The 17,040-nt window shown below is 50.8% G+C and overlaps 6 protein-coding genes across 6 annotated transcripts; 2 read left to right on the top strand and 4 right to left on the bottom strand.

Annotated features, from left to right (window-relative positions):
• Positions 1 to 186: 186 nt before the first annotated feature.
• Positions 187 to 4,338, bottom strand: BDW70DRAFT_65269 (uncharacterized protein). Its single transcript, XM_073744495.1, has 6 exons — positions 3,685 to 4,338; positions 3,442 to 3,599; positions 3,268 to 3,361; positions 2,973 to 3,201; positions 683 to 2,922; positions 187 to 623 (listed from the first exon to the last, which is right to left on the bottom strand). Exons 1-6 carry the CDS (start codon positions 3,872 to 3,874, stop codon positions 544 to 546), a joined length of 2,991 nt encoding a protein of 996 aa, XP_073600359.1. The 5' UTR covers positions 3,875 to 4,338; the 3' UTR covers positions 187 to 543.
• A 1,714-nt stretch (positions 4,339 to 6,052) lies between these two features.
• Positions 6,053 to 8,106, top strand: rlmA (SRF-type transcription factor RlmA). The gene is made up of 3 exons (XM_073744494.1): positions 6,053 to 6,223; positions 6,288 to 6,444; positions 6,502 to 8,106. The coding sequence occupies exons 1-3, from the start codon at positions 6,168 to 6,170 to the stop codon at positions 8,077 to 8,079; spliced, it is 1,791 nt and encodes a 596-aa protein (XP_073600358.1). The 5' UTR covers positions 6,053 to 6,167; the 3' UTR covers positions 8,080 to 8,106.
• Positions 8,107 to 8,838: 732 nt separating this feature from the next.
• On the bottom strand, positions 8,839 to 10,990 carry BDW70DRAFT_65236 (MDR family MFS transporter). The gene is made up of 5 exons (XM_073744492.1): positions 10,680 to 10,990; positions 10,579 to 10,608; positions 10,211 to 10,521; positions 10,035 to 10,156; positions 8,839 to 9,982 (listed from the first exon to the last, which is right to left on the bottom strand). The coding sequence occupies exons 1-5, from the start codon at positions 10,959 to 10,961 to the stop codon at positions 8,850 to 8,852; spliced, it is 1,878 nt and encodes a 625-aa protein (XP_073600357.1). The 5' UTR covers positions 10,962 to 10,990; the 3' UTR covers positions 8,839 to 8,849.
• Positions 10,991 to 11,606: 616 nt separating this feature from the next.
• On the bottom strand, positions 11,607 to 12,964 carry BDW70DRAFT_65229 (uncharacterized protein). The gene is made up of 4 exons (XM_073744491.1): positions 12,749 to 12,964; positions 12,666 to 12,684; positions 11,774 to 12,593; positions 11,607 to 11,706 (listed from the first exon to the last, which is right to left on the bottom strand). Exons 1-4 carry the CDS (start codon positions 12,787 to 12,789, stop codon positions 11,684 to 11,686), a joined length of 903 nt encoding a protein of 300 aa, XP_073600356.1. The 5' UTR covers positions 12,790 to 12,964; the 3' UTR covers positions 11,607 to 11,683.
• Positions 12,965 to 13,401: 437 nt separating this feature from the next.
• On the bottom strand, positions 13,402 to 14,740 carry BDW70DRAFT_127933 (putative short-chain dehydrogenase/reductase family protein). The gene is made up of 2 exons (XM_073735352.1): positions 13,651 to 14,740; positions 13,402 to 13,602 (listed from the first exon to the last, which is right to left on the bottom strand). Exons 1-2 carry the CDS (start codon positions 14,523 to 14,525, stop codon positions 13,464 to 13,466), a joined length of 1,014 nt encoding a protein of 337 aa, XP_073600355.1. The 5' UTR covers positions 14,526 to 14,740; the 3' UTR covers positions 13,402 to 13,463.
• Positions 14,741 to 15,322: 582 nt separating this feature from the next.
• On the top strand, positions 15,323 to 16,428 carry BDW70DRAFT_156028 (gamma-glutamylcyclotransferase; the record flags this gene model as incomplete). The annotated part of the gene is made up of 5 exons (XM_073740136.1): positions 15,323 to 15,417; positions 15,468 to 15,499; positions 15,561 to 15,610; positions 15,675 to 15,824; positions 15,886 to 16,428. 5 exons carry the CDS (start codon positions 15,323 to 15,325, stop codon positions 16,426 to 16,428), a joined length of 870 nt encoding a protein of 289 aa, XP_073600354.1.
• Between the last annotated feature and the right edge of the window lie 612 nt (positions 16,429 to 17,040).

The following is a 17,040-nucleotide window of genomic DNA, read 5'->3' as shown; positions in this document are numbered from 1 at the left end:
ATCCAACGAGTTGATTTTTGATTTATGTTTGGTGTATTAGGTAGGCAGATAACTAGTAGATGAAATAGGAGAGGAATGGAAATATAGCGATAGTTTGCTGAGGTAGGTACCTATTTTACAGATACCAAGTATACACCACAGAAGGAAAGAAAAGCGCAATAAACCAAGAAAAGACAAGGCAAAGACAAGAGGGGGAATATAACAAAGAGAAAACAAGAAAGGAGACTTTCGACTGTCGTGGAGGGTAGGACCAACAAACTGGATTACAAGTTGAACAGAAAACAAATCATGATCAATGAGCATGGATGGGCATCATGCGTACGTCTGACTGGCTTGAAAACTTGGGACAGGTGAGGCTTGGCCATTATGTACTGTAAGTGCGATATCTTAAGAAAAGTGAAGAATCAAACGAATCAGCAAAGGGGAATATGGCTATACAAAAGAGCACATGGATAAGAGTTCAGTAGGTATAGAATTCGAAACCAAGATGCAGACAGTTGAGCGCTGCGAAGGGTCTAAGGGAGGCGATTGTGGGCTTTCATTTTAGGGCCGGTTTGCAGCTTGCATGTTCCCGGTCAATTCAGCTACTCTAGCCTTGATACGGGCGGCGCGAGTTTCGAAGCCTTGAAGAACGGATGTCAGTACTGTAGTTGAATGGTTGGGGAACGGGTAAGACACTTACTTTCTTCCTCGCTGGTGTTGCCATCCTCATCAGCGGTACTTGGACGGCCTCCAGCCTGGACAATCCTTTCCGCCGCATTCTTGCGAATTTGGGCCCAACGGTCCTGAGAAGCATTGTTGATCCGCGGTGGAGATACAGGAGAGCTGGGGGTGAGCTCATCCTTGGGCTTCGCAGGGAATGCCTCCTCGACGGGTGAATCTTCAGGAACAAACGCAGGCTGTTCCAATAGGGGTCCCTGGTCAAACCGAGAGAATTCCTGATCGGCCGCTACCTGTTCATTGGTATCTACCCGGGAAAGGGCATCGTATTCAGCCTCACGCCGAATCTTGGGTTTATCACTCATGTTTTCTGGAGTTGGAGCTGGCGCTGGCTCCGGAACCGGGGCTGGAGCCGAAGCCGGGGCACTGGGCTCTGGCTCTGGGGTAGCAATAGCTTTTGGCTCATGCACCTCGGTGATTTGCTTAACGGACTTCGCTGGAGCCGTTGCTGCAACAGGCTTCTTCCTCAGAACAGTGGTCCCATTGCGAGCAGGCGGCTGTTCCTGAGATGCCCTAGCTTTACTCTCTAGTGCAGCCCGGGCAGCAGCGACAGCGGAGCCTTCTATAGGCTTCATGGGTTGCTTAACGTCCGTCTCTTTCTTCTTGGTCGTTCCAAACATGTTTTTAAAACCAGCTTTCTTTAGTTTGTGCGGCAATTCGGGCTCGACAGATTCTTTGGTTTCTGGGGTCGGAGAATCTACGGTCGACTGTTTCGCAGGATTAGTGTTAACCTTCACATCATCGGCGGGTTTCTCAGTTGCGTCTGGTACCGGTGCGGCCGAAGGGGGAGCAGAGGTCTTAGGAGAAGCAGGAGGTGGTTGTCGGGTGCTAGTTGTTATTGAGGGGGTAGGCTGTTCCTTCTGTTCATCGACCACAGCACCAGTCCCAGCACGGCTGTCACTAAGGTAAGCGGCCCTGTAAGCGTTCTTATCGTAGTTACTAGCCCATTTCATAGCCTGAGATGCCTCGTTCAGAATAGATGGCTGTAGAGTCATCACGGAATTGGTCTTTGTTGAGTACGAATCCTGCCCTGCGGTTGATTTTGTTCCGTTGGCGAGCTCTTGCTCTTCACGGTGCTTCCTTTGGAGTGCAGCTGCAGCTGCCTGAATACGGGCATGCTGGTCTGGAGCTATGCTAGCTTTGCTATTCGGGCCCTGATTGTTGGGTCGCTTGTAGGAGTCCTCTACAGAACTAATCTTCTTGGCCGAGGATTTGCGTCGCGAGAGCTTGCCCCTTCGGGTCGTAAACCCGAAGAACCGCTTCTTTTCGACAATGTACGCACCGGGGTCGGGCTCTGGCGCAGCACCCTTGACTTGTTCTTCTAGTACCAACCATTTTGTGTTTTTAATGACCGTCTCGAGCAAAGCGCATCGCCCGAAGACCGCTTTTCGTGCGGTGGGCTCTTCGCCCGCCAAACTGCTGATCCAAACCCACCAAAAAGAGTCGTCCAAGTCGAGAGTGGTAATACTGGCCAACTCACCAGGGTCGATAGAGGGCTCGTCATTGAGTCCCCGTTTGTGGGATTGGGAGCTTTGGCCCCGTATTGAGGCGATTGGCGGTAGGACCTTATCAGGAGGCAGAAGTAGGGGAGCAACTGGGGCTTTGAAAGAATTGTCATCCCCGAAGCCGGATGACATGAAGTCGGCCCATGATGGTGTTGTAGGACGGCCGAGGTCACCGGTACCAGAATGAGGTACGGACCTTAAGCTACCTCCAAACTCCTTTAGGGTGGGACTGGATAGGGCTTTGTCCTCTTCAAGGGTGGCTTCGATAGCGCCCCCGAACCCAAGATCCTCAAACCTCGACCATGACGCATCGTGGTCAGCCACAACCGGCTCGTCGACGGCAGACTGGTTGGTAGATGAGATACATTTTAGGACCCGCAGACACTCATCGGTCAGGGCCTTCAGGGGATCTTCGTAACCTGCGAATTCTTGCAAATGCTTATCACTATCTCTGTACTCAAAATTCTTCGCCCGGCGTAGTAGCGCAAAGGGAGTGGGGGAGACTGTGTCAACGATCATGACCACCTTAGTGGTCGAGACTTGAAGTAATGTCGGCGTTTCAGGTGGATATTCCGTGGCTTGGACGAGAGACTGCAGGGCGATAGGAAGTGTAGATATGCCACTCATGCCGCGAGGAGTGTCGGGAGAAAGTGAACGTAGATAAGCGAAAAATAGGTGACTCGTTGCATCGGCAGCACTTCGTATAATCAGCAAATGACCGAAGACTAGCATAGGATACCAACGCACCTCGTCCAGTTCTTGTAGGCTGCTTCGAAGCCATTGCCGGTATCATTTTGTTCAAATGCCCACCATCCAGCGTATCGGGAAAGCTTCCGCCCCCCCAGACCGTTAGACTTTCCATGTGCCGCGATAGCTGTCAAAAGATCGAAAAAGTCGAAGATGATCTTGGTCCGAGCGTCTGAGTCCACGCTAATGGGTATGAAGGTGGAGAAGGCGTCGCGAGCGAACTGGGAGTCTGTGTGCAGATTAGCCCGTGCTACGGTACACCTGTGCTGCGCAACCCAAGGCTTTTGGATTGTACCTTGTTCGCCAACTTTGAATAGCTCATAAGCCTCCCAGGTAACAACCCCTCCGGGGAGTCTACTCCAGCACCATTTCATAACACTGCATAAGACCTAGAAGATGCTCAAAAAGAGCACGCCAAGTCAGAACTGTGATACGTGAAATCCCCAGAAAGATGGAAGCTGTATCTCACCATCGGGTCGGTAAGGCGAAGTTCGTGTGCCAATTCATCTCCAGCGAACGGAGAGCCTCTTTTCAAAGACTCGTTAAAATAATTGCGAATAAATGTACGGGCCGTGACTGTATCGGAGCTTGGACGGAATGGAAGTAGCATGAACGGGGTTTGCAGAGCTGCCAAGATAGAACGAGGAAATGATCAGCAAAATGAAGCAAGGAAGTAGGCCACGTTCTCAAGGGACGAGGGACATATTCATACCTCGTACTTTGAGCTCCTGAGTGCAACCTCTCAGCAGTTGCTGGACCTCTTCCGGTGCGATTTCGGTTCGCTGCCAGGCGTCGGTCCATGTCGGCTTCGCTGGGCCCGTGTCTTCTGCCGCAGGTGTATTTGAGCTCTTTTTCGCAGCATTGGAGTCCTTACTCCGAAAGAAGCGAGTGAACGAAGGCATTCTGGACTCTGAATTTTCTGGATTTCTGTCACTGAGGCGCGGCTAATAGCAACAGAGCGAATCGTAGCCGATGATGCCCAACGGCGGAATGATTTGTATTTCGACCGGGTTGAGCAAGCCGGGATCACAGAGGGAGCTGCGCGGTAATGTCGGCGTGGTAATCGGGTGCACAGATCAAATTAGAGGTACAAAGAAGAACGCGAATTGAGATAGCAATAAAGATAATATGGCCGGAGAGCTCAAGAGCGGTGGATCACGAAGAATTGGAGAGGAAAGCAAAGGCCATCTGGGGTTGGCTAAGGATCGCCTGCAGCACAACACGTCGAACGTGCAGCAAGACGAAGAGCGAGCGGAGTTACGGTCGATTGCGGTAAGTGGAAAGAACTAAAGAAGGGTGAAAGCAAAAAAAGAGGAGAAAAGAAGACGAATGAAACAAAGGAAAGGGGGGGGAGAGGCAGAGACAAGATGGAAGAGATGGTGATGGGGATCTACTCAGTCGCTCGTTTCAGGGGTGAAATTTACTATGTCGCAAAATACAGCCTTCTAGCCGTGGTTCAGTTCCTGCCCATCCAGAAGCCAAATGATAAATAATCCACGGATCAGTCACCAACCAATGTCAATGCAGCATGTAAACATTCAAGTTCCAAGCCTGTCTCCGGCGCCTGGTATGCTTCAATCAACAGGCTTAAATATTATCCAGCTTGTCAGTGCTGCGCTGTCAAACAGGGGTCCCGCATTCTTCAGTCAATCAGCGACGCAACTCTTACAGCTCCGGGGCATAAATATACACATTACTGTCCGCCGTGGTGTATAATGCGGTACGTAGTAAGAGGACAATTTTATTTTGCCCCAAAAACCAAAAAGACTCTCCTCGTTCAATCATCTTTGGATAATGAACGAAAGACATCAGGAAACATGAATCAGGTGACTGGCCAGGGCCTGCGTCCAATCAAAAGAGCATAATGGGTCTAACTGTATTTCTATGAGCTAGCCTGATCAAGCAGTGGCGCCCCACTATCCCGATATGGAAGCCACGATCTGGGCTTTATGGCCTTAGGCTGTATATTGGTGCCTTATGACAGCATGGTCCATGTTTTCTGGAGGTTGCACTGCACAGCCAACATGTTCTGCGTCTTACTGCTACCCGTCCTGTGGTTCGACGAGCAGTAGTAAACCCTCTGTCCAGGGTCTAGGGAAATGAATCGGGGTTACCCAAATTAGCGTTCACCTTTAATCTTAGCCTGTGGAGCAATGATAAGTCCAGGTGCAGTGCACTGCACAGAGCGCTCTGGCTTGGCACATCCCACCTCGAAGCCAGCATGGCGTGTTCCAGTTCTCGATGATTTTGAGAATATCATCGTGGTTAGTGTGGGAGGTCGACCTGTATTCTGAGTCTAGGAGACTAGTTGAGAGTGCTAGTAAGAACATAGGGTGCCGTACATTAGCAAAAGCCCCGCATCGGTCTTGTCCGTCGACGAATTACCTCACCGAGAAGGGTGGTGTGACATAGGAGAGAAAGATTGCCAGTAATTGTGTATATCATCCTCTAGTAGAACGTAGGGAAGTATACTGTGCATTTATATGTCGTTGTATCGGAGAGTCTGGACTGAGAAGGGTAAAAATAGCACGCGGCTAAAGGGCGTTAAGCGGCGGTTAAGGACAGCCGCCTCGACCTGGCAGGCTATCTTTAGAATCTTCTGCGTCTCGACCAAGAATCATCCGTTCTCTTCCATCCATCCAGTCCCTCCCCCCATCTGTTCCCATCCCATTATTGTTCCCTGTCGATCCTCGAAGTCTCGGTCTTTATCGTTTCCAAGGTTGGTTCTCTCACGCGCTCCTCGTCGCCTTTGTTTTGCCCGAAATCTGTCTCCCCTTTGTCTCGTTTCCCTCATCCCGACCGTCTTTCGAACTGTCTATCTATCCATCGATCCTCCAGCCCCCCAATTAGCGCCACTTCAATGTCCTCGCTCTTCATCCTCCCTTCCTGTCAGGCAGTTACACTTGCTTCATACACCTTTTCTCCCTTGCTGGCTTCTGCTAACCCCGGAAGAAGTCGAACCTGACTTCATCGCGATCGGTAGACCCCGTGGCTCTGACAAATGCACAGGAGCTTTCTTGTCTCATCGCGCGCTTCAGTCGACCCATCTCACGATCTATCCCTTCGTTATTTATCTCCAAACCCTACCACTGCTTGACTCGAAAGACGACTCGAATATCACTTCTATCCGCTTCATCCATTATTTAGTCCCAAAAGTCCCGTCGTTGCGCGCTCCGCTCGCAAACACTTTCCCTCATGGGTCGAAGAAAGATCGAGATTAAAGCGATCAAAGATGATCGCAATCGCTCAGTGTTAGTCTCGGTATCTGGACATTTCTGGCGACTTGATTGTATGACTGACTTTGCCATTATCTAGAACTTTCCTGAAACGAAAGGGCGGTCTCTTCAAGAAGGCACATGAACTCGCAGTTTTATGCTCTGTGGATGTTGCAGTTATCATTTTCGGTCATAACAAAAAGCTCTATGAGTTCTCTTCTTGTGATATGCAGGATGCTCTCTACCGACACAAATTTGTTTGTTACTTCCTCCATGCTTGGTTATAGACATGATCTGACCTGTTTCCTGCCCAGCTCTGTCCTCCCCATGAACACAAAGGACCAGAAGATTTTAACGGCAAGCGCGACGACGATGATGAAGACGAAGAAGAGGCCACGCCTGCCCCCGATGAATTTCATGCGCCCAGCCAGAACCCTCCTCAGATGATGGCTGTGCCTCATCCTGGCTTCCAACACGTCAATCATGCACCCTCTGCCTCTCCTCCGATCCACAACGGCATGCCCTTTGATCCACGGCATGGTACACCACAGCCACAAGGAGCTTCTAGGCCGTCGTCGAGGAATCACCTACGTCGCGTGAGCTCGAATCTTGGGGCCCCTCCCCATCATGGAACCCCGCCTCCGCCCCCGCCTCCAAACAACTTCTCCTACATGCCGAATCCCTCTGTCTACAATCCAAACGCACCTCATAACATGGGTCAGCAGCCTCCACGTCCTCAATTTGCGCATTATGGGCACCATCCACAGGGGGCCCAGCATCAACCGCCGCACCCTCAGCATCATCAAATGCCGCCGCACTCTGTGCCTCCCCAGTCGATGACCCCTCAGCCGATGCCACTTCACCCCCATGCGCACCCACAACAGCACCATCCACAGCATCCTCCACATGCTCTCGCACAACCACCCAGTACGATGGCGATGTCACAGCCACCTCATCCATCCATACCTCATGTGGCTCAGCCGTATATGGCAGATCAACATCCACATCCACAGCGCACGGCATCCCTCCCTGAGGCACAGTCGGACCCAATGCAAGCGAATTTGAAAACGGAAAGACCACAATCTCCTCCGCTTATAAAACCCCTTCCGAATGCAAAATCGCGTAGTATATTTACGCCGATTGACGATCATGGGTCGGTTTTGGCACGCAATTTTATTGTGGGGTTTGGTGATAATGCGAGCGTCAAGACCGAGTCAGTACAGAATGAAGTCGATGAGAAAAAGCCACTGAAGAAACCCTCACCTCCGTTACGGGCCAAAACCGAAGTTCCTCCTTCCAACCCTCAATCAGAAATCAAGCCCCCTGTGCGAACCAACAGTGGCACATTAGGTTCCAAGCGACCTCAACTGAAAGTCCAGATACCGAGCGAGAATTCAGACCGGGGTAGCGCGACTGCGGAATCATCGTCCTCAGCGGGAAATAAGGCTGCAACTCCTGCAAAATTGGATGCGAGTCATCCGGGTGTAGTATTGCCGCCGCCTTCTCCATCGGCAGGTGCGATACACAGTGCAGGTGCTCAGGGCCCGCCGAATCCGTTTGCCAGGCCCCCGCCTCCATCAACCACGGCCGCGGTGGCACAGAACACCACTGCTTACAATAACAATAGCAACATCGAGACGCCGATCTCGGCCTTACCAAGCAGGTTTGTCTCAGATGCGCTTCTTCCGTCACCATCCAGTTTCTTTCCCGCCGAGTGGGGATTTGGCCGCTCTGGTCCAGACAGCAATATACTCCCGAGTCCGCTAGTGTTTCCCACTCCCCAGGTGCAGAACGGTCCAGGCTTTGGCCGAGAAGAAGAGCAAGATAAGAAGCGCAAGAGCCCAGACGGCGGCCCTACGGGGGAAGGCGCTGCAAAGAAAGCAAAAACATGACATCCGTCCTATGTCCCTGAACTGTGCAATTTTAAGCCTGCGCTTTCTAGCGCGCTATTTTGCGCTCTTCTCGTTCTCGTTGCATCTGGAGGCGTTTGGAAAATGATGGGGTGGGGAGTATGATATTTCTACTTCAAGACGTCTCCATCTAAATCGTCTACCTTGTTTTGGGTTTCCTCTCACTTCTCTCGTTATTATATCTCTAGTATAGTCTTCTTTCTCTATACCCCTTGTCTGGCGTGCTTGTTCTGCGTCGTTCTCGGAGTACATACCTAGTGTGCAGACTCAAAAAGACAACCTTTAATGAATTTTTTACTCCAGAATGACCACGCAGGTATCCTTCAACCTGCGCGATATATCGTCTCTTTATTCTCTCCTTTCCGTCTCATGTTGTCTGTTTCTTTTTATTATCTCCGCCCGGGTCTATGTATGATTCCTTTTTTGGCTTGCCTTGAGTTTTAGTGAATGTTCCACTAGGTCTATGGTGTTACCAACTCAATATGGTAAAGTCATATGGTACAGGTTTATACATTGCCAGGTATTACTCGGTCTTCGTGGCTTGGTTCACTAGAACAGCGCTGAGGGCCAGAATAAAGCTGGGACAATTCCAGCCCTATCCCTAGTCTAAAAGAGCCGAAGTACCAGGTCTTAATTGCCAATGAAGTCTATAATTAGGAAGAGATGACTCGCTATGTACTAGATATGCACACATGCATATAAATTAAGCCAACATATATAGGACAGGGCAGAGAGAAACCGGAGACCTCGGACTAGACCGTCTCCTTGCCCTCAGGCACCTCCTTATTATTATTATTACTAGCCCGTGCCTTAGCCTGCGCCTCCAGAATCTCCTTCCTGGCGCGTTCCTGCTCCGCTAATCCCGTTTTCGCAACCGTATGCGTCTTGCTCAGCACGACAGGCCTGACAAAAACGCTAACGATCAACCCAACGCCCGCGATAGCTGTATAAAAGACCCAAATCCGAGAGAGGGCAAAAGTGAATGCAGAAAGGACGACGCGTTTTTGATCTTCGGCCAAAGAGCGAATAAGGTCGTGGTTGTTTGCGGCGAAGGAATTCTGAAGAGATTGCGCCGTGTCTGAGCCCACCGCGGCTGCGATGGTTGAGGTTTTGTCGACGAGCATATTTTGGTAGATAACTGTGCCGATTACGATGGAGATTGCAGCCGAGACTTGCCGCAGAAAGGAGAATGTTGCGGTTCCGGCAGCCATGTCGGAGGGGTGAATATTTGCCTGTAGAGCAACGAGTGGTGCTTGAAAGAGCGGGCCTGTGCCAATACCTGCGATGAGTTGATAGATGATTAGACGGGGCCAGGAGGCGTAGGGTTTGAGGTCGATGAGCAGGCCGTAGCCGAGGGTTAAAAAGACGAAGGCGGCGACAATGAGTTCACGGTAGCGGCCCGTCTTTTTGATGATGACACCTGTCATGGCAGAGAGGACGGATAGGGATAGGACCTGGGGGAGGACATAGACGCCGCTAAGAATGGGTGTGACGAGCAGGACAGATTGGAAGTAGAAGGGAAGGTAGTAAGCGCCGCCCATAAAAACCAGGGAGTGGATGAAGCAGATGAGCAGGACAAGGACGTTATGCCAGTTGCTAAAGAGACGGATGGGGATGACCGGATACCGGGCGATTTTCCATTCGTTGAGCATGGCAAGAGCATATGTCAATAGGCCGAAGATTATGAGGCAAAGAACTGTTGCAGAGTCCCAGGGGTAGTCGACGCCGCCGAATTGGAGGCCGAATAGGAACATGAGGGTGCCGCCGACAATCAAAAGCGTGCCTGACCAGTCGATGGTCTTGAGACCGGCAATAAGAGGGGTCTTTGGGGAGTCAACTTTGAGGAAAAAGAATAAGACGAGGAAAGAGAATCCGCCAATTGGCACTGGGGAGGTTAGTTCCAATTGCAGCTGCAGCGGGCAGGACATAAAGCATACAGTTGAGATAGAAACACCAACGCCAGGTGACACTGGTCGTAAAGGCGCCTCCAACAAGTGGGCCCAGAGCGCCTGCGATGGCCCAAGTAGATCCAAAAAGTGCATAGTACATCGGTCGTTCTCTGCCGACGGTCAGCAACATGAACCTGAATGAGCAAGGCAAATGTCTAACTCACCGAACGCTGAACAGGTCAGAAACAGAGATATTGGCCAATGTAATGATTCCACCGGCTCCAGCGCCCTGGATTGCTCTACCAGCCAAGACCATGGGCAGGTTGATGGCCAGCGCACAGATCAAACTACCAATGAGAAATCCAAAATTGGCGAGAAGAAGAATAGGTTTCCTGCCCCAAATATCACTTATTTTACCCCAGAGCGGGACAAACGCTGCGTTGGTCAGCGAGAATGATGAAGCCATCCACGAATATCCACTCTCAGATGCGTTGAAATCGACGGCCATCGTTGGTAGGGCTGTAGAGATAATAGTCTATGAATACCTTCGTTAGTCAACCGCCTCCCAGACGAAGTGAGTAAGGATCCATACCATATCCAAAGCTGCAAGAAACAAGACGAGCTATATAACCCCGACTCAGTTAGCAAACATCCGAGCAAAAGACTTCAAACCAGAACCAAAGAGAAGCATACGCAGAGTGCCCCCATAACCACCGCAATCTTCTTCTTCCCTAGCTTTTGCGCCTGAGACGGGACCCGGTCCAGCGGGTTCCCAGTCTCCGTATCTGGTGCTGCAGCTGCATCGTCCTTCTGAGGAGAAGAGGTGATCTCTGATGACGAAGAACGAGGTGCGGCGTCCGAATTCTCGTCGGCATGAGCTTTTTTTGGCGCGGTGGAGTCCTCAGTTGTGATGCCCATGTCGACTGCATCTAGAGGCGGTTTCCCTTCTTCAGGCAGATTCTCATGTGCCGCCATTTCCCCAGCGCAGAATAGTAAGATCTTAGACGTCGGATGAGAAAAATATGGCTAAGGAGGCGAACAGGTTTGTCGGGTCTGGGGTAAAAGCTGGACTTGGCTCGCCGTTTAGCGGGTCTTGCCGAAGAGCCTAGATCAGTCGCGCAAACAGGATATTAGCTTGAATCGCAAATATCGAGTATACATCGCTCTCGGAGCTTATATATATTATTGCAACTGCAGCTGTGAGTTTGAAGTCAAGCAACGTCCGAGCTCGGCCGTACAACAGAATCACGAAAAAATCGTTGGAGGCGGCGATCTCCGACCCCCCGAACGGTTGCGCTAAGTAGAACCAAGCTGGACGGCCGTGTTTTCCGAGGCCGAGGCTATCTCAATTGAGGTCAGAGTCAGGCGCATAACTTGCAGTAGTACTAGTAATTGATAGACTATAGCAGGCTGCATCGAAGCCGTTGATACGATCGGATTTCATGCCTAGAAAAGCTCCGAGGTGAGACATGACTTAACGAGAAGAAAAAGAAAAGACGTTCGCGTACAGTTCACTGCCTGTTTAGGAAGGTATACTTTTCTGCTGGGCGTGTCGTCTTTACTAGTTCTATGACAGTTCTAAGAGATATAGCCAGGGTATAATTTTATGCTATTCGCAGTGATAAACATGAAAGCAGGAATGTATCGTAACTCCAAAAGGAATTAGTCTTCGAGCTTCGCAGCCAGCCATTCTTTAGTTAGTCTTGTAACTGAAGTATTTCTGTCAAAGAATGTCAGTCCCAACACTTCCATAGCACTTCCACAGCCAGATTGGCTGACAGACTCACCCGTTAGAAACTCCTCAAAGCTGACCGTGATATACCCATCACGATCATCATCGTACCGCTTAAACGATTCCGTCATACGCCGAAGACTAATGCACGCCTGAACAAACAGATCGAAACTCATGCCAGACGCTCGAGGCTTGCCAACTTGCCGCCCCTTGTTCTCAAATGTGGTAAAAAGTACCGTCACGAACGGTTGGCTGAGACTGTACCCGAATGTAACCAGCGCCTTCTCAAACTCCCGCAGACTGATGCGTCCACTACGGTCTTCGTCGAATCTGTCGAACAAGTCCCTCCATGCCGCCAGATATCGCCATAATGCCACAAACTCATCGAATGAGATCGAGCCACTCCTGTTCCGGTCGAACATGCTGATCATCATCTTCACTGTCTTCGGGTGGAATGAGGTATAGTCGCCGTTCACGAGAGCAGACCCCAGCTCCTGCTCAGTGAGCGCTCCGGAATTTGAAGCGTTCGCGGCGCGGAATAGGGGAAATAGCTGATCGTCGTTCGGAAGGCCTAGCGGCTGCGGGCTCGGGGGCGGACGTGATGAGGGCGGAGGGCGGTTGCGCACTGGTTGTGACGGGGGTGGTCCATGGCCGTAGTTTTGAGGCGGAGGGGAAGGATGAAGGAGCGCGCTTGGGTGTTGTTGGTTATGTGGTACATTGGGAAGAGGTCGGTCTAAGGCTGCTCGCGGCGGCCCAGGATGCCGTTGATGGGGGGTTGCGGGGACAGAATGCGGGCCGCCGGGCGATGGCCCTTGCGGTCTATGTTGAGTCTGATTCCCAGGCTTTGCCTGCATCGCACCGATCATCTGGGCGACCTAGAGATCAATTGTCAGCGATGGCACTTTAGCAGACTGGGTCGTCATTGCATATATTTATTTGCGGCGTACCTGTTCAGGCTCGGCATGTCTGATCAAGAGGGCTATATCAGTATATCATGATCTACAGCTTCTCAGGATTGAATCGGACTTACGCCGGAAGCGCATCCGGGTTGTAAGCCTTGTTGTACGCCATCGTTGCGATGACTGACGTAGTGCGGGCGCAGAGACAAGAGGGGTCGGGTTCAGGTCAGGGACAAAGGGATTGAAGCAGGAGCCCTTTCAGCCGGAAAGGAGAAGCATAGTCTTTAGGGAGAGAGGGTGAAAAGACTAATAAAAATTTTGGCCTGAAGCGAAATAATAAGGAGTCAGGCTCACTCCATTCTTCTTTCTGAGGAGGCTGTTGTCATGAGCGGGCGGAGACGTGGGTCAGAGGGCCGGGCATTAACCAGCTGCCAAGACACTCTGCCCACAGCCCAAACAGCGGCTTTGTAGATGGTTACGATAGATATGGTTAGATATGAGTCTTGCAATCGTTCTAACTTCACTCTTTGTGGAAATGTGAAATCTATGCGTTCGTATTCTGCTGGATTCTTGACTCGATAAAGCCCACTGTTGGGTGAAGTGCGCGTAACCATCTACTTAACTTGGCGCAATGACGATCCATATTCCGAAATTTCTCCATCTTTTCGAGTATTTGCGAGACTACGGAGTATAAGACGCGTATAAATAGCATCCATCATAGGCTATGGATCAGATAGACAGCACTTACTGGAGATAGCGGTTGGACCATGAATGTCACTCGTCAGCCTAAGTAAGCTTACTCTCCAAAAGGCCCACAGTACCGAGAACGGTAGGCAGGTATATATACTAGTTTGCACTAACGCCGGTGTGGGAGTCTAATACACCATCAAGACTTGACTGATCTTTGAGAATCGCTATAATCTCTTTCCAAGCTTTTGTTTGGAACTGCATCCCTTCTGCTCCCGTGGTCAGTGCAGTTGATTCACTTTACCAAGTTAGCCTACTAATCTAGAGCAAAGGGCAGCAAACTCACTCTAGATATCCATCACTTCGCCAACACCTCCCATGCGACTCTAGCCCCTGATATGTCGCACTGACCAGCGACCGGCTCCCTTGTTCTGCTGTGCGAGCAAAAAGCTTATACATTATCCAAACGACCAATCGGTGGTGCAACCCAGTGTACTGCCGGCCAAGCGACGACACGCAGAGCCCTGGACTGACGGTATTGACAACAACCGGGACTGTCCCATTTTCATTGCGCAGTTGCGCGGCTACCGTCTTGAGAACATACTCCAGAAGAAGCTTCGATATACCGTACTGCTTAGGGCCGCTGAACCGTCGCGCATCATTAAGATGCTCCAGCAACGGTCCATCCGTCCGGAGACTCTTTGCTTGAACACGGACGAACTGCTGGCTCGAGACAACTGTCAAATGGGTGGGTGATGAGTCGGTCGAGCAACTTCGCAGTTTCGGAAGCAGCAGAAACGCTAGCAAAGAGGTGGAGAGCGTATTGACCTGCAATGTCTCCTCCCATCCCTCTGTAGACGTAGTGAACCCTCGATTCCAGATGCCGGCATTCAGGAGCGCAACATCGAGCTGTTTTAGACTCTCAACACGGGCGGCAAAATCTTTCACGCTCTGGAAACTGTTCATTTCCAGCTCCCATACCTGTACGACGCCCGGTCTGTTTGTCCTTTCCTCAAGCTCCGTCTTGGTTGCTTCACCTCGCTGCAGGTTTCGGCTGCCGATGATCAATGACTTGACTCCTAGATTCAGCAGCTTAATGGCGGCTTCGAACCCGAGCCCAGCTGTCGCACCGGTTAAGACCACTGTCTTTCCCGCAAATGAGACGCTGGGGTCTGTCGGGGGGGTAAATTGCGTTCTGAGCAGTCTTATCAAGCCTGCCATCGCGGTACAAGCTTCTGGAGTCAAGATGGCTGTGTTTACCAAGTCGCGAAAGAAGACTAATGCTGTTATGCGGAGTAGACCGGTCGTTATCACAGAAACTATGAGCCTTTCCGCGACCCGTGGAGAATAATTTAGACGAAGCCTGGCATTTGCAGACCCGCCTTGCAGACCCGCCTCGCAGACCAGTGGGCGCCCCCCTGGGACACGGCCCAAAAGAGTTTAAAATATACGGATACGGCAGGTATCTGGGCTCCAACCGCATTCGCAAAGTAAAGCGGACTTGAGTCAGAATCGCGGTATACCGGTTGTTCTGTAGTTGGCGATATCCCAGCTCAATCTCGGTAAATTTATGAGATGACCATGAAGCTCAATCTTGAAGCTGTTAGGAGAAGTTACCTAGGCGAAGTTAAACTGCGACTTGCCTCAGCCTTAAGGCAACGAGGATACATAAAGCTGGGTCACTGCAAACAGGGCAAACACTGATGTGATTTGTGTACCACCTTTCACCACCAGCAAGTACACTTGACGATAGAGCTGGATAACCTGATCTGTCTGCATTGTAAGTCCAGCCGGCTCTAATATTGCCCTCAGGCTACTTTACCTACCCGTACAGTGAAAGTTAATTTTGAAGAGGAACTTTAAGGACAATTACTTTCCCATAATTTGACATATTCTGCAATTTATTCGGCACTTTATGCATCTCGGGACCAGGGTTTGACTCATTTTCGGCAATCTAGTTATTTTATATCTGCGACAGACTTAAAAGGCTCATTCTACCTCGACTGAACGAAACAAATATGGCCCCCGCAAGCCAAGAAACTCCAACGCCGGCAGATGGCCGAACGTGGCGCCAGTACTTCCCAGAGGGAGATCTATGGGTGTTCGGCTATGGGTGAGTCCAGTGCTCAACAGGTTAATCATTCTTAGCTAACTAGTCAAAAGGAGTTTGATATGGAAGCCACCGCCTCATTATGGTATGTCCTAGCCACGATAAGTGTGAAAGCAAGCTAGGCCAGCTAACGGAGATGACGATAGATCAGCGAGTACCGGGGTATATCGAAGGCTATGTGCGCCGATTCTGGCAGGTTTGTGTCTTCTCTCCCATGCTTCTTGACCCAGAAAGCTGATATTCCATCCAGGCCAGGTAAGCGAGCTTCTTTTGAAACCCTCACAAAACACGAGGGCCGCCCCAATCTAATATGTGCGAATACCAGTACCGACCACAGAGGCACCCCTGAGCAGCCCGGCCGCGTGGTAACGGTGATTGAACGCAATTTCTGGGAGACGCTGGATGATCCGGTATTCATTTTGCCTTTTCTAGGCGTCATACTACAATATAATCCAACTAACAACCCAGCAGCTATCCCATCTAGAGTCTTCAACAACCCGCGTCTGGGGTGCCGCATACCACATTCCAGCGTCCCACGCCGAGGAAGTCCATGATTATCTTGATGTGCGCGAAATAGACGGGTATAGTGTGCACTATACACCGTTCCACCCCGTGACGAGCACAGCCACAGCTACTGGCACAAGCACAGACCAATCCACATCCGCATCCCCGATGACATGCATGGTTTACATCGGCCAGCCTAGCAACCCACAATTTCTGCGCGACCCAGCACGACGCGATCCACAAGACGTCGCGGAGGTGATCTCCCGCGGCGTCGGACAAAGCGGGAAGAACACAGAGTATCTGTATTTGCTGGAGAAGGCGCTAGAGGGTATTGGGCTGGGGAGTGCAGATGAGCATGTCACGGATCTGGTGAGGAGGGTTAGGGCAATTGAGGGTTCGGGAGAGGCAGATAAGGAAGAGGAGAAGGCGGAAAGGGATATTAGGGTTTCGCTTGAGGCTGCTGAGAGGGGTGATATAGGGGATGAAGGAGAGGGCGACCTGGCGGAATAGATGCGTATATAGCCAACGTTTTAGACTGTATAGAAACTAGACTGGAGCCGTGAATGTTCTTGTTCGCGTGATTGTGTTGGCTTTCTTGGATTGTGCTCCAGAGTAAAAATGAAAGTGGCGGTTATAGAGTCGCCACTTGCGAAAGGGTTGCTGGAGCCTCTGAGGCTCTGGTCGATAAGTGAACACGTCAGGGGCGGTGTTGTCGTTCACGGCAGTCAATACCTGCAGTGCCGACGTGGCTGTGCGACAGCGAGGGTAGCGCAAGTCGAACAGTACACAGCGCTTGAGCGTCGGAATATGAGTCAGGACCGGGTTCATTGGTGTAATGGTCGGAATTAGAGGTCGAGAGAACCACGCGTAATCTTCTGAGCGAAAGTGAAAATCTGTGGTGAGTCTACTCTCTTTACTCATGCATGTATCTCCATGAGGAATGCCAGATTAGATGTCAACCACTAGCTGAAGCACACCATATTCAAAAGTAAAGCAAAATAAGCATTCATCGCGACCAAAGGATCATGTGGATCAACATTCATTATCTTTCCAGGCGTCATCAACCATCAAAAACTGGGCGTCATCGATCGTGTCATGTGTCGGCAGTCTGTATAACGAGGA

Source organism: Aspergillus foveolatus (assembly GCF_047715535.1).
Source record: "Aspergillus foveolatus strain CBS 279.81 unplaced genomic scaffold BDW70scaffold_3, whole genome shotgun sequence".
NCBI lineage: Eukaryota > Fungi > Ascomycota > Eurotiomycetes > Eurotiales > Aspergillaceae > Aspergillus > Aspergillus foveolatus.
This window is presented reverse-complemented; position numbering and strand designations above follow the sequence as displayed.